The sequence below is a fragment of the Jaculus jaculus genome, chromosome 6, assembly GCF_020740685.1.
Source record: "Jaculus jaculus isolate mJacJac1 chromosome 6, mJacJac1.mat.Y.cur, whole genome shotgun sequence".
Lineage (NCBI taxonomy): Eukaryota > Metazoa > Chordata > Mammalia > Rodentia > Dipodidae > Jaculus > Jaculus jaculus.
In genome coordinates this window covers 10,151,425-10,166,022 of record NC_059107.1, presented here as the reverse complement: position 1 = coordinate 10,166,022, position 14,598 = coordinate 10,151,425, and the positions used below count along the sequence as shown (strand labels likewise).

General features: G+C 46.6%; 3 protein-coding genes and 1 long non-coding RNA gene across 4 annotated transcripts; 2 read left to right on the top strand and 2 right to left on the bottom strand.

The window, feature by feature from the left end:
• Positions 1 to 80: 80 nt before the first annotated feature.
• Positions 81 to 990, bottom strand: LOC101617608 (histone H2A type 3). Its single transcript, XM_004657438.3, has one exon. It carries the CDS (start codon positions 738 to 740, stop codon positions 348 to 350), a length of 393 nt encoding a protein of 130 aa, XP_004657495.1. The 5' UTR covers positions 741 to 990; the 3' UTR covers positions 81 to 347.
• A 25-nt stretch (positions 991 to 1,015) lies between these two features.
• On the top strand, positions 1,016 to 1,515 carry LOC101617310 (histone H2B type 3-B). Its single transcript, XM_004657437.3, has one exon. It carries the CDS (start codon positions 1,053 to 1,055, stop codon positions 1,431 to 1,433), a length of 381 nt encoding a protein of 126 aa, XP_004657494.1. The 5' UTR covers positions 1,016 to 1,052; the 3' UTR covers positions 1,434 to 1,515.
• A 6,067-nt stretch (positions 1,516 to 7,582) lies between these two features.
• Positions 7,583 to 8,035, bottom strand: LOC101617017 (histone H2B type 3-A). Its single transcript, XM_004657436.2, has one exon. It carries the CDS (start codon positions 8,001 to 8,003, stop codon positions 7,623 to 7,625), a length of 381 nt encoding a protein of 126 aa, XP_004657493.1. The 5' UTR covers positions 8,004 to 8,035; the 3' UTR covers positions 7,583 to 7,622.
• A 709-nt stretch (positions 8,036 to 8,744) lies between these two features.
• LOC123461623 lies at positions 8,745 to 12,670 on the top strand. The gene is made up of 4 exons (XR_006637751.1): positions 8,745 to 9,651; positions 10,068 to 10,284; positions 11,130 to 11,186; positions 12,357 to 12,670. It is a non-coding gene; the product is annotated as an uncharacterized LOC123461623 (long non-coding RNA).
• Positions 12,671 to 14,598: the final 1,928 nt, after the last annotated feature.

Below are 14,598 nucleotides of genomic sequence, written 5' to 3'. Positions count from 1 at the left end.
CACATTGCTAATAAAGGCACCAGGGAAACTTATCTAATTATCCCCCTTAGGACGCATTCCTGGTCAGATTTTCAAACACGAACCTTTTAAGTTCAAGTTTAATTTAAGTATCATTAAAAGAGGGTGGGGACAAACCACGAGAAAGTGGATGTAAATGACCACAGCTTCAGGAACTACCCCCAGCCTCAAACCAAAAAGCCCACCCGGTCCCCACCGCAGACATTATGGAGGTACCCGGCCCTTGGCCAACAACTGGACATGATCAGTGTGCGGCTCTTTTCTCGAAAAATTGGGTGGCTCTGAAAAGAGCCTTTGGTGTCCGTCAGGGCCTGAGGGGCTGCAGGACCTCACTTGCCCTTGGCCTTGTGGTGGCTCTCGGTCTTCTTGGGCAGCAGCACGGCCTGGATGTTGGGCAGCACGCCGCCCTGCGCGATCGTCACGCGGCCCAGCAGCTTGTTGAGCTCCTCGTCGTTGCGGATGGCCAGCTGCAGGTGGCGCGGGATGATGCGCGTCTTCTTGTTGTCGCGGGCCGCGTTGCCCGCCAGCTCCAGGATCTCGGCCGTCAGGTACTCGAGCACTGCAGCCAGGTAGACGGGCGCGCCGGCGCCCACGCGCTCCGAGTAGTTGCCCTTGCGCAGCAGCCGGTGCACACGGCCCACCGGAAACTGCAGGCCAGCGCGAGACGACCGCGACTTGGCCTTTGCGCGCGCCTTACCGCCCTGCTTGCCGCGACCGGACATCTTCAAACCAGAAGCAAAGGAACCACAAAGCTAGAAAACAGGACCGGCGACCACGAATTTAGTGGCCCCAGCAAGGCCTTATATATGATCCTGTGGTAGGCTACACGGCACCTTCTGATTGGATGATATCAGGAACCAGTCAGAATAGGAACATGGCATCTCCTAATTTGCATATACGTTGCCCTGTGATGACCTAATGCAGAACTTCATCCAATCAGAACCAAGAGTTGTCTGATACTTCATTTGAATATAGGACATATAAATAGAGTCGTCTGGGCTGAGGCGCGCTTTTGTCCAGAGAGACTTGCCACTATGCCTGATCCGTCCAAATCGGCTCCAGCCCCCAAGAAGGGCTCCAAGAAAGCCGTTACCAAGTCGCAGAAGAAGGATGGGAAGAAACGAAAGCGCGGCCGCAAGGAGAGCTACTCCATCTACGTGTACAAGGTGCTGAAGCAGGTGCATCCCGACACGGGCATCTCGTCCAAGGCCATGGGCATCATGAACTCGTTCGTGAACGACATCTTCGAGCGCATCGCCAGCGAGGCCTCCCGCCTGGCGCATTACAACAAGCGCTCGACCATCACGTCCCGCGAGGTGCAGACGGCCGTGCGCCTGCTGCTGCCCGGGGAGCTGGCCAAGCACGCCGTGTCCGAGGGCACCAAGGCCGTCACCAAGTACACCAGCTCCAAGTGAGGCGCGACCCGGGCGCCCCCATCCTAAAGGCTCTTTTCAGAGCCACCCACATAGTCTATAAAAGGGTTTTGAACACGCTGAATGGTTACTCATGTATTGTGCGTCCTAGTGGTTCCCTATCATTGGATGCGGCGGGGTCTGTGTGGTTTGGGGGTGAGGGATGCGGGGATGGGGATGCAGCTACTCCTTGCGTTGGGGATGGGGACGACGGATGGAAATAACACGCGCAGCTGAGGGGCGTGGGTCCCTTCCCCAAGGAAGATGTGCAAGCTTCTAGCGGTTCGGTTCCGTGGGGCGGGGAGGAGGGGGAGACAGTGGCCTTATGGGTGTTGTCGCTCGCGATAGGACAGGCTCAGCGATCCCGCTCGATTAGACCGGTCTTTTTTCCCTGGAGCTTGTCTGCCTAGCAGTTCCCGCAATGGCAGTGCGCTTGAAACCCAGAAAAATCAAAGCGTGCCAACAACTGCAGCTCCCTTTGTGCGAGAGCTTGATGTGGGTGACCTCAGCGGCCGGCCTCCTTTAACCCTTAGCGGGCAGCAGCTTACTGGTTTAGGAGGGAAAGAATTCCCTCAAGCAAAAGTAGTTGCCTCTCCTTGGCGACACATTATTTTCTGTGAAGCGTTATAACATGGAATTTTCTTCCCACTCGTAGCATCTTTTGGATCTGGAAAGCCCTTTGGTATGACGTCTTCATTTTAAAAAGCTTAGTTTTCTTGGTTTGGTTTTTATTTATAAAAGGGAGACTCGTGATCATTATTTGAGCTATTTCCAACAAGGAAATATATGTGTGTATGTTTAATAACATATTGTACATAATAGTGGGTTTCATTGACATTTTCATACATGCACATAGCGTATTTCGATCATATTCATACCCGTACCTTCTCGTCCCCCTCCCATTCCCCATACATTGATTTTTTTCCGAAGGGAGTCTGTCATGTGTTTCCATTGGTGCAGATGGGCAGGGCTCCAGAAGGATGCACTTCCTTCCCTGCAATACCTTATTATTGCCTCCCTTCCTGCGTGGACACATGTATCAGAATTTTGGCTTCTAATGTATCTTAGATGCAAAGGTGCACATCACAATGTAATACTTCTTAAAGATCGGTCTTTACTTATTGGAATATCAATTTGATACCATAATCAATTCATAAAACAAATGATCAAATTTCTTAAAAGTATTTCAAATTATTTTCCCCGTGATATCACTTTTTCATTTTACTTCTGCCTCGGAATTTCATCTGACAGTAATTTCATGAATATTACATGTTATTATTTATGTTTCAAAATTGTGTATTGAAATTTCAACGTGCTAATCAATTACTTCAGTGTTTAGAAAAAGGTTATCTGGGCTGAGCATAGTGGTACATTCCTTTAATCCCAGCACTCGGGAAGCAGAGGTAGGAGAATTGCCTTGAGTTTGAGACCACCCTGACTCTACTGAGTGAATTCCAGGTCAGCCTAGGCTAGATCAAAACTCTACCTTGCAAGACCAAGAAATAAATAATAAAATTAAAATAAAAAAAGACAGGGCCGGCCATGGTGGAGCACACCCTTAATCCCAGCACTCAGGGAGGCACAGGTGGGAGGATCACCATTAGTTCAAGGTCACCCTGAGACTACATAGTGAATTCCAGGCCAGGCTGGGCTAGAGAGACTCTACCTCGAAAAACAAAACAAAAACAAAAAGACATCTGAACAGCACACAATTGTTTAAGACATGACTAGTTGAGTTTTGATAGAATAGTGAAAATGACTGTATGAGGCTTGGGGTTGGTGATGGTGCTAGAGATTGAACATGTTTGAAACATGTTCTATACGTAAAGCCACTTTCTGGTTCCCTGCTTTCTTCCTGCCTCAGTTACTTCATGCAGCCATGGGCATATGCCATTGCTGTGATTCCAGTACTTCAGTATGCAGCATTACTTCTGTTTATAGGGCTGGAAAGATGGCTCAGTGGTTTAAGGCACTTGTTAGTCCAGCCTCCTGGCCTGGGTTCAATACTCAAATAAAGCTAGATGCACAAAATGAGGCCCTGATATACCCATAAACACACACACACAGTCCTCAAATAAGTAAGTAGAAACATTTTTTAAATTCTGAAAAAGTGTATATCAGCTTAATCAGAAGTTTAATTAGAAGAATCTTTAAACTATTAAAAATATAGAGGACTAGTCCGGTGTGGCAACACACCTTTAATCCCAGACTTGGGAGGCAGAGGTAGGAGGATCACTGAGTTAGAGGCCAGACTGAATCTAGAGTGAGTTCCAGGTCAGCATAGTCTAGAGTGAGACTCTACCTCAAAAAACAAACAAATATGTATATATATATGTATGTATACAGACATGCATACATACACACACACACACACACACACACACACACAAGAATAAAAGTTTGGTCATCCCTATTTTACTTGGTTTGTTGTCTTCCTAAACTGCCGTCTATCATTAAAAGCGAATGAAACCTGTCAACACTCTTTTTATTTTTTTAATATTTTATTGGCCGGGTGTGGTAGTGCACACCTTTAATCCAAGCACTTGGGAGGCAGAGGTAGGATTGCTGTGAGTTCAAGGCCACCCTGAGACTAAATAGTGAATTCCAGGTCAGCCTGAGCTAGAGCAAGACCCTACCTCAGGAAACAAACAAACAACCAAACAAAAAACTATTCATCTATATGAGAAAGAGGCAGATAGAAAGGACACACCAGGGCTTCTAGTCATTGCAAACAAACTCCAGATGCATGTACCACCTTGTGCATCTGGCTTTTTATGGGTACTGAAGAATTGAATACTGGTCCTTAGGCTTTGCAGGCAAGTGCCTTAACCACTGATCTCTCTCTCCAATCTGTGTCAACAGTCTTAATATCAGCATAGGATTTTCTTTGAAACTACTGAATGCAGTCCTCTACAGGATGAAATATGTGCTAGATGGTAGCCAAGACCTCATCCTTTTTGCTATGCTGCAAAGTGCTCACCACTATAGAGCCAGCCTTCAGAGTCAAATTTTGAGGTGGGTTGTTTGTTTGTTTGTTTGTTTGTTTGAGGTAGAGTATTGCTCTATCCCAAGCTAACCTGGAATTCACAATGTAGTCCCAGGCCAGCCTTGAACTCACAACAGTCCTTCTACCTCTGCCTCCAGAGACCTGGGATTCAAGGCATGTGCCACAGTGCCCTGCTCAAATTTTAAGTTTTAAATTTATTTATTTATTTATTTGACAGAGAAAGAGAGAGAGAGAGAGAATGGGCCTGCCAGGGCCTCCAGCCACTGCAAATGAACTCCAGACCTGTGTGTCCCCTTGTGCGTTTGGCTAACATGGGTCCTGGGGAATCAAACAGGGGTCCTTTGGCTTTGTAGGCAAATGCCTTAACTGCTAAGCCATCCCTCCAAGCCTCAAATTTTAAGTTTTAATGGTATATTTGTAGTTAATCGATCTAGGAGGGTTTAAAAATATTTATTTATGTATTTATTGGCAAGCAGAGAGAAAGAGAGACAGAATGGGTGTGACAGGGCCTCTAACTGCTGTAAACTACTCCAGAGGCATGCACTGCTTTGTGCATCTTGATTAACGTGGGCACTGGGGAACTGAACCCAGGTCATTAGACTTTGCATGAAAGAACCTTAACCATTAAGCAATCTCTCCAGCCCTTCAAGGGGTTCTTGTTTTTTACCTGTGTTTGTGTGTCTGCTGTGTGAGTAGGGGTGCATTTTTGCATATATGTTCTGTGGAGGCCAGATGTCGATGTTGGGTGTCTTCCTCAGTCACTCTCCACTTTTTTTTTTTTTTTTTTTTGAGGTAGGGAGGGTCTCTCTTTAGCCCAGGCTGACCTAGAATTCACTACGTAGTCTCAAACTAGCCTTGAACTCACCATGATCCTCATATCCCTGTCTCCGAATCCTGGGATTAAAGGCATCTGGCTCCACCTTTTCATTTATTTATATTTATTTATTTATTTTGGCTTTTCGAGGTAAGGTGTCACTCTAGCTCAGGCTGACCTGGATTTCAGTATGTACTCTCAAAGTGGCCTTGAATTCATGATGATACCTCCTACTCTGGGATTAAAGGCATGCACCACCACACCCTCTCTTCACCTTGTTCTTCTTATTATTTATTTTTTTGAGAAAGGGTCTCAGGGTGGCCTGGAACTCATGGTCCACCTACCTCTGCTTCCTGAGTGCTGGGATTAAAGGCTTCCACGTTATTTTTGAGGCAGAGTCTCTCACTCAATCTGGAGCTCACCATTGAGCTAGACTAGCTAGCCAGGAAGCTCCAGAAATCTCTTGCCTGTGACTCCTGGTAGCTGTGCTCAAAGGCACATGCCATTACACCTGGTTTTTACATGGGTGCTGATGCTGGAGTCTAAATTCAGGTCCTCACACTTGGGTGACAAGCATGTTACTGAGACATCATTCCCATCCAAATAAGTAGTTTTAATCAAATGAAACTCGCCTCCAGCAGAGAGTTTCATAATGGTAGGCAACACTGTTTAGGACCAAAGGTAGACTCAGCGAGCAAAATGAACACACCGTCATAATTTCCATCATCCATAGGAATCATTTTGTTGTACATAATGCAGAGCATGGATTAATTCCTCAGGTTTTTTTTTTTTTCCTGATGACTCTGGCAATAATGAGAAAAATAACTACTTCTGTGTGCTAAATGGCAGCGCTGGGCTCAGAATGGGGAGGATTTGTCCTCTCAGGATAGTAATCTTAAGGGTCAAGCAAAGACCATAGAAGAGGATCATTTTATTGAGATTTTGTAATCTAGAAAACTGAGGGTGATTGTATACAGTATCCATCTGCAATTCCATTGTTATAAAAGGAAAAGCAATGTTCAAGTTAAATTGAAAATTAAGACAGTGCAGATTAAATACGCGAACATTTATGGCAGTGAGAAGAATGAGGACATAACACCACGAAGGATTCTCATCTCAAAACTAAATACTTACATTTTAGTAAGGCTGTAGGAAAAATTAGGGATTAGAGGGCATACAATCTGAAACGCATCCACAAGATTGCTCTTCCCCCATCTCAGCTAGAATGTTGAAGTAAAAATTGCAAATTGTTACTGAATAAACCAAAAATGTGGAGGGAGGGGGAAAGCAGGGTTTTTTTTTTTTGTAAAGAAGGAATTATAAACGGAAGTGCAAATATTACGTGTTGACAAATGAGTGTCTGTCGCTAGAGGTGGTGTGAGGAGTAAAATGGCCATTGTCCTCCACTGGTGGAAAGCAACTTGCAGAGCTGAATCCGAGGAAACTAGGAGCTCATAGAGGTGGGTTGCTCTGAGGTTGCTTGCGAAGATACTGATATTTGATTTTAATTTCAGAGGGAGCATAGCCGAGACCCTAGTTATTAGTGTGACCAAGCGAACATACTGTATGACTTACAGAGCTTTACCCAAAAAAAGAGTAGACTTGCTTTATTAAAACTTATTATCTCATCATTTACTAGGCTTGTGTTAATATACTCACATGGAGATATATATATATATATATATATATATATATATATATATATATATATATATATATATATATATATACACACACACACACACACGCGCGCGCGCGCGCGCACACATTTCGGGATGAAACAAAAAGGATCTTTCATTGTTAACTAAGGCAGAGAAATACAAGTTCAGGTAGAATCTTAATCGGAGAGATTTTGGTTGAATAACAAGGGTGGAGACCATTGTGTGCTTGATGTTTAGGTGTTTCAAGCGGAACTCAGCTTACAGAGCTGCTTTAGAAAAGATGCTGCGGAAACCTTTTTTGACTAGAAGTTCAAGGTGTGTAAACACAGTCCTAGGGGAAGGAGGGAGAAAGGATCCTAGAGTCCCCGCAGCCGAACACCCTGTCTCAACCAAGACCTCCCACGACGGGGAAGAAAGCCACTGGCGACCACCGCCTGACACTGCACAAGCTAAGTGCAGTCTTCCCTGGGAGCCATACACTGGACTGTACCCTCCCCCGCTTCTGGCTGTGGTCTTTCCTTTTTCTTCCCTCCTTTCAGAATGTGCCCATATGGACACGTTATGAACAAGCGCCCCCAACCGAGTGTATCGCCCCCTTCCACCCCAGCGCCATGGACCAGATCTGGACTCAACCAGGGTGTACGCTCCTTTTTGAGCTTGAAGGGTGGCTCTGAAAAGAGCCTTTGGGTTGGGGGCGCCCGGGTCGCGCCTCACTTGGAGCTGGTGTACTTGGTGACGGCCTTGGTGCCCTCGGACACGGCGTGCTTGGCCAGCTCCCCGGGCAGCAGCAGGCGCACGGCCGTCTGCACCTCGCGGGACGTGATGGTCGAGCGCTTGTTGTAATGCGCCAGGCGGGAGGCCTCGCTGGCGATGCGCTCGAAGATGTCGTTCACGAACGAGTTCATGATGCCCATGGCCTTGGACGAGATGCCCGTGTCGGGATGCACCTGCTTCAGCACCTTGTACACGTAGATGGAGTAGCTCTCTTTGCGGCCGCGCTTGCGCTTCTTGCCGTCCTTCTTCTGCGCCTTGGTAATGGCCTTCTTGGAGCCCTTTTTGGGGGCCGGGGTAGAGCGGGAAGGCTCCGGCATGCTGACGAGCTAACAGCGCCCAGACGAACGGAGATGCGCCGAGGGAGGGCTATTTGTCATCTTTATATTTAAATGAAGGCTCCAAATCAGTAGCATCTGATTGGACGACTAAAGACCTGACGTAAGTAGAAGATGTCAGTTCTTCTTTCCTATTGGACCATAGTGCAACCAATCCGAAGGCGCCTGGCCGAAACAGGCCTTGAGGTGCATCTTTGTTCAAACCGTTAGCTCGCCCTCTCTGGCTCTCTCTCTCTCTCTCTCTTCCCCTCCCTCCCCTCCTCTCCTTCCCTCCTTTCCCTCTTCTCCCTTTTTTCTCTTTCTTTTTCTTCTCTTTTCTCATTTGGTTTTTTGAGACAGGGTTAGGCGGCCGGAGACGTCCGCGTCCGCCGAGAATCTGGACCGGGTTGGAAGGGAAATGTATCCTAGGTATCATCCTCGGCTCCGACTTATCTATGAAGCAAATCGCCGGCCATCTCTTTCTTAGCTCAACAGCGAGCTGAGGGGAAGCTGGAGAGGAAAATGGCAGCTTCCAACTGCTTAACCATTTGTTTCCCGTGACACACTCCTCCCGCCCCCCAAAAAAGACTGGCTTTTCTTCCCGAATCCAAGAGTAAACCGCCCACAGTTCTCTAGGAAATGCTGAGCACACACCATGGAGCTCACTGGAAGTGTTTAGAAGGGAAGGTTTTTAAAGAGATGCCCGGGAATTCTCTGTGATGTGACGTCTCTAATGTAAGAACCCTGGTATTTACAAAGGCGGTTCTATTACTGACAGTGCGGTAACCACTGTCACCGTAATTACCTACCTAAACGCAGCAGGTTAGGAAATCGTTAGAATGCCAACCCCCATCCCCCACTATAGTCATTTCCAAGGTAGAAAAGAGCAGCGCTGGGTTTGATCTCCAATACATACACAAAAACACAGGAAATAGGAGGCTGTAGACTCATATTGCTTATATTTCAGCATCACTGGAGAGCTGATTAGAAAAGGGTCTTATCCCTGCCTCACACATACTGAGTCAGGATCTGCGAGGTTTTTTGTTTGTTTGTTTTTAAGCCGAGTGGGGACGGGTGAACAAGGGCTATCTGCCACTGCAAACGAACAAACTCCAGATGCATGGACCACTTTGTGCATCTGGCTTTCCCTGGGTACTGGGGATTTGAACCCTGGGCACCTCCATTTCTTCATCTGTAGCATGAAGGTATAATGCCTGCCTGTAGCAGAATAACAAAAACGGGGCAATATGTAAGCTTCGAAGACTTCTCTGAGAGGGCTTTTGTAAGGAGTTGGGTCTGTAGATTCGCATCTTTGGATGCGAATTCCCTCAAAGAAGACCAGAACTGATCTGTTAGAGAGCCAGGAAAGTGTTGGAATCCATCACTCCATGTGCTGCTTGAATTTTCTTCTCACAGTGAGCACTGTGAACATGTGGAATTTTTTTTTTGGTCTGCTCTGGATTCCCAAGCAAATACTTTCTACTACTTGCTGATGTCTTGGAGAATCAAGCTTGACAGCCAGACCCCAGTGAAAGATGGGTGGCTGCTTGGGGTCTTCACTCTACTGGATATGGGGAAGATAAGCATGGACACTTCCCAGCACACAGCTGAGCCTTTGGAGATGTAGAGCTGGAGGAAGGTGGTGGCTGAGGTTAGAGTGCATGCTCTCAGATTTTTGCACGAATTTTTAAAGATGGGTTTGCATCCTTTGTCTCTGGCAGTTTCCAGTCAGCATCCTGTGGACAAAGGCCTGCCCACCACACTGGGGAAGTCTTTTGACCAGGGAAGTCCTGTGGTGCGGGGCTGGTGAGCTGCAGAACCCCTTTCTAAAGGGCCTGGCTTTTATCTGATGGCCTCCTTGGCCCTCCAGCCGCTCTTCACGTGGAGGGCCAGGGGTGTAGGCAGTTACTTCTGACCAAGAAGTGGAAGCTAACAGGCCAGTTCCCTTTGCTCCAGCTTGCAGAAATGGTTTCTGTGGCCATTTTCATTTTATTCAGCAAATAAAAGAGCTTTCATTCACACATAAGAGCATGCACACAACAATAAATAAATAAATTTCTTTTAAAGCCTGCCAATGCCAGCAATAGGAGGAAAAGAAGGCCAGACAGATCAGGGAGCTTTGAGATGGATGCACCAGCCTGTGCAGGGCTCGGATTCTGTTCCCAGACCAGCATGAACACTGAAGCTATCCAGAAGCCAGGCTGGGGATCAGAGGCTCCTTGCACTGAAATGGTGACTTTTCATGACGCACACACCCTACAAGAGATTTTAGTGACATGTTAATGTAAGTGAATCTTGGCCTCTAAGGTGATATGTGTTTGTCTCCCTAAATGTAGTAAATAAATATGTGGAGATGTGGATAACACACAACTGCATGCATGGTAAGACCCTGGGAGTTTGTGAAAACATCTCTTGGGAACAGGAGAGGCCTTATCAAAGGACAGAGGGTGGCCCAAGAGGGTTGCTCCAAGAGGATGGGAGAGGTAGGGAGGTTTTTTAGCAGGGGCCCTCTGGGGCATGGATGGGAAAGGATGATGTAGAACCAGTGGGTGAAAGAGGAATTCTAGGGGTGGATGGGCAGCTGTGTACCCCCATTGGTCCTAGGGAACACCCGAGGACTGGGCCTGCACAGCTTCGTTCAGGTACCCTTGCTACCACCCCTAAAGGAGGGGGATCTAAGGAAATCACCATGCTGTCCAAGAACAGAGGAGAAAACCTGAGGGCACAAATAGGCATGAAATTCAACAAATGACACACACAGGAACAAAACTGAGGGACTCAGCCAAGTGAGGGAATAAAGGACATATTCTGAAAGCAACCAGAGACAAAGCAGCAACAGTTGGGTTTGTGGTAGTTGGGGGGCGGCATTGAATGCAAACCATCTAGATCATCCCTTTTGGTTAAAACCACTAAATCTGTATGGCTGAGCTCCCTAACTGCAGCAGGGTCCCTGTACTTCCGGTATGGGCCATCACCTTACAGCAGCACCCCTTATACTTGGACATCTTAACCACCCTCCACACCACCATAAACCCTAGCTCCCCATATATATCATTCCTAGCCTTCTCATCCCAGCATCCCTCTGTCACTCTGTCCCCATTCCCAAAGACCACACTTTTTTTTTTCCAGCTCAGCCATACAGATGGAGTAAATGAAGGCTCACAGCATCACTTGGATGCAGCTAAGGTAGGGAAAGAGGTCTTTTGTACAGTTTGAATGTGCCTCCTCTCCCAGTGTCATATGGTAGAAACTTCTTCCTCAGAGTCATATGGTAAAGTTTTGGAGATGGGGCCTTTGGAAATTGGAACAGGCACTTGGAAGCTACTTTTGCTAAAAAGCATTAGATTTGAACTTGGAAACACAGGAAGGCAATCCCTGCCTTCACTTTGGGCCAATCGCCTTTATTTTGGGTCACCTGCTCACCTCTGCAGCTCAGCACAGCAATCATTCAAGTGTCTGTCTACCTAACCTATCTCATCCTCTCCTCCAAGGATGAAGTCACAGAGAGTTAAGTCACTGCCCTAAACCTGTAGCCACCTTGGATTTCAGACACAGCAAATTCTTACAGGGCACAGCCACCCCCCCAAATGAAAACAATTATTTGTGATAGAGAGGCTGTGCCCTGGAGCAGATCATTTTGTAGGTGCCAGATTGGCCCCCTCGGTGCTGAGAGGGATTAGTGGATTAGCAATTTGTTGGACTGGAGCTGAGACAGTAATGGGCAACACCAAATCTGAATTAGAACTGGTTAATTATGGATGTCTCTTGCCCTTTGCCCCAATTCTTTCTCTATGTAAACCTAAAACTCACCCCAGAAGACAAAGTTGATGCCTCTGGATCCCTTTATCTGTTCCTTTTCCCAGTGAGTTGGTTAAATCTCCTCTCTCTGCTTTTCACCATTTCTCATGTTTTAAATGGCATGTTGAAACCCATTTGAGCCTGTTGTGAGTGCCAGAGATAAGACTTTTATCCGGAAACTCCAGCTACAAGCTGACCCAGGTCTTGTGACTGGATTCACCCATTCATGAACTAATGGATTACAGCTCTCTGCTGCTCGGTCCTATCTGCATGTGACACCTTAAATGCTTTGGGACTTGGCAGAGCCCTCACCAGCAAGAAGGCTCTCATTTTAGGTACATCCCCTTAACCTTGGACCTTGAAGCCTCAGGAGCCCAGAAAAGCTTTTCTGCTTGTTTGGGTTTTGTTTTGTTTTGTTTTCCAAGGTAGGGTCTTACTCTGACCCAGGTTGGCCAGGAATTCACTATGTAGTCTCAAGCTTGCCTTGAACTCACAGTGATCCTCCTACCTCTGCCTCCATTTTATTTTATTACTTTATTTTATTTTATTATTTTCTAGTCTGCAGAATTGAGCCACAGTAGCAGAAAACAATTGATCAATTGATGATCGCCCACTGGCACCAGGTACCTCCCCTGTTGATCTCCTTTCAACCAGTTCACCTTTCTGCCCTTGTGTGTTGGAACATTCAGGTTCCTGGATACTTATATCATGTAAGCCCTGGCTATGCACAGGACCACACGCACTCCATTCACACACCTAGGTCTGCAGCCAGACTTGCTATATATCTCTCACTTAGGCTTTGTTGCCCTTTTTTAAAATATAGGTTTGGAGGGCTGGAGAGATGGCTCAATGGTTTTAAGACGCTTGTTTGGAAAGCCCGAGTTTGATTCCCCAGTACTCACATAAAGCCAGATATACAAAGTGGAGAATACATCTGGAGTTCCTTTGCAGTGGCAAGAGGCTCTGGTGTGCCCATTCTCTCCCTCCCTCCCTCCCTCCCTCCTTCTCTCTTTTTCTCTCTATCCTTGCAAATAAATAAATATAGGTTTTGCTTTTTAAAAGTATATTTTATTTATTTGCAAGCAGAGAGAAATAGAGAGGAGAGAGAAATAGAGAGAGAGGGGTGCTAGGGCCTCCAGCCAGTGCAAATGAATTCTAGATGCATATGTCACTGTGCATCTGGCTTTACATGGGTACTGGGGAATCAAACTCCGGTCATTAGGTTTTGCAGGCAAATGCCTTAGCCACTGATCCACATCTCCAACCCAGGTTTTGCTTTGTAATTCAGGAATAGTGATGCCAACAGATCAAGAAGTCAGTACCACAGTGAAAACCCATCAATCAACATGCAGTCATGCTGGGTGTGGTAGTGCATGCCTTTAATCCCAGCACTTGGGACACAAACATAGGAGGATTGCAGTGAGTTCGAGGCCATCCTGAGAGTACATAGTGAATTCCAGGTCAGCCTGAGCTAGAGTGAAAACCTACCTCGATAGAGAATAAAAGCCAAATAAATGAAATGCAGTCACTTAAAATTTTTTTTTAAATTTATTTGCAAGCAGAGGGAGAGAACTGTGAGAGAGAGATTGATTTAGCACACTAGTGCCTCTTGTTACTGCAAACAAACACCAGATGCATATGCCACTTTGCACATCTGGCTTTACGTGGGTATTGTAGAATTGAACCTGGGCTATCAAGCTTTGCAAGCAAGTGTCTTAACTGCTGAGCCATCTCTCCTGCCCATAAAATGCAGTTAGTCTTGGCTGGAGTCAAGCAATTTCCTCTGGGCCTAACATGATCACCAGCCATCATGGAGCAGAGTGACAACCTACAGGATTTCTTGGTCAGAAGTCAAGAAACAAAGTAACACAGAGACAGCTGGGTCTTTGATAATGGCAACCCAACTGCTCGCACTCCCTCACAGAAGGAGAGGGTTTCACCTGACCCTCAACTGAGATTCTGGCCATCCACTCCCTGTGCTTGGTCTCGGTGGACTCTCAGTTGAGTATGTACGAAATGGAACACTGAACACTGTCGGGGTTGGAGACTCCAATGCGGCACCCATGCTGAGGTGGGGCTTGTCTGTGATGCAGCTGCTTTTTAGTCACATCTGCTTCTGTAAGTCACCCCGATGGCCTCACAGGCTCACCAAACTGGGCTCTGATCTGGTGGATCCTCTCTGGGGTGAGTAGATATCTCTTTAACATCTCCCACAGAAGTCATGGAATATTTTTTTATAAGCCCTAAGCAAAAATTTATATATCTGGGATATATACAAAGCAGGGATCTCACAAAGGTATGCCTGGTGTCAACGACTATCTCCAAAGGTTCTGCTGGAACCACAGCTCTGGTCAGAGACCACTGCCACCTGACACAGAAAATGCTCCTGCGGTGGCGTCTCCCAACTACTGTGTTCTTCACACTGACACTAGCCTCGTTATTGATCCTGCTGGCCAACGATTATTATTTTAGAATAAGCAGTATGATCTCCCTCAGGGTTCTGCAATCGTGATTGGATTAACCCATTCCTGCTATTAAAGGACTAACGTGCTAGGTTATCTTTGGAGAGAGGGCATCTGCCTAAAAGTCAGACGAGCTCAGTTTCCATGCTGTTCCCTATATTTGGTCATGTGATGCCCTCCCTACATCACCCTGGGATTCTGTAGTTACAAGACCATCATCAGATAAGGCCCCTCATCCTGGGACAAATCCATGAGCCAACAGGAACTCTTTTTGGAGTTAGGCCTGGTGGCCTTCAGGTTTGTAATCCCATCTACTTGGGAGGCCAAAGCAGGAGGCT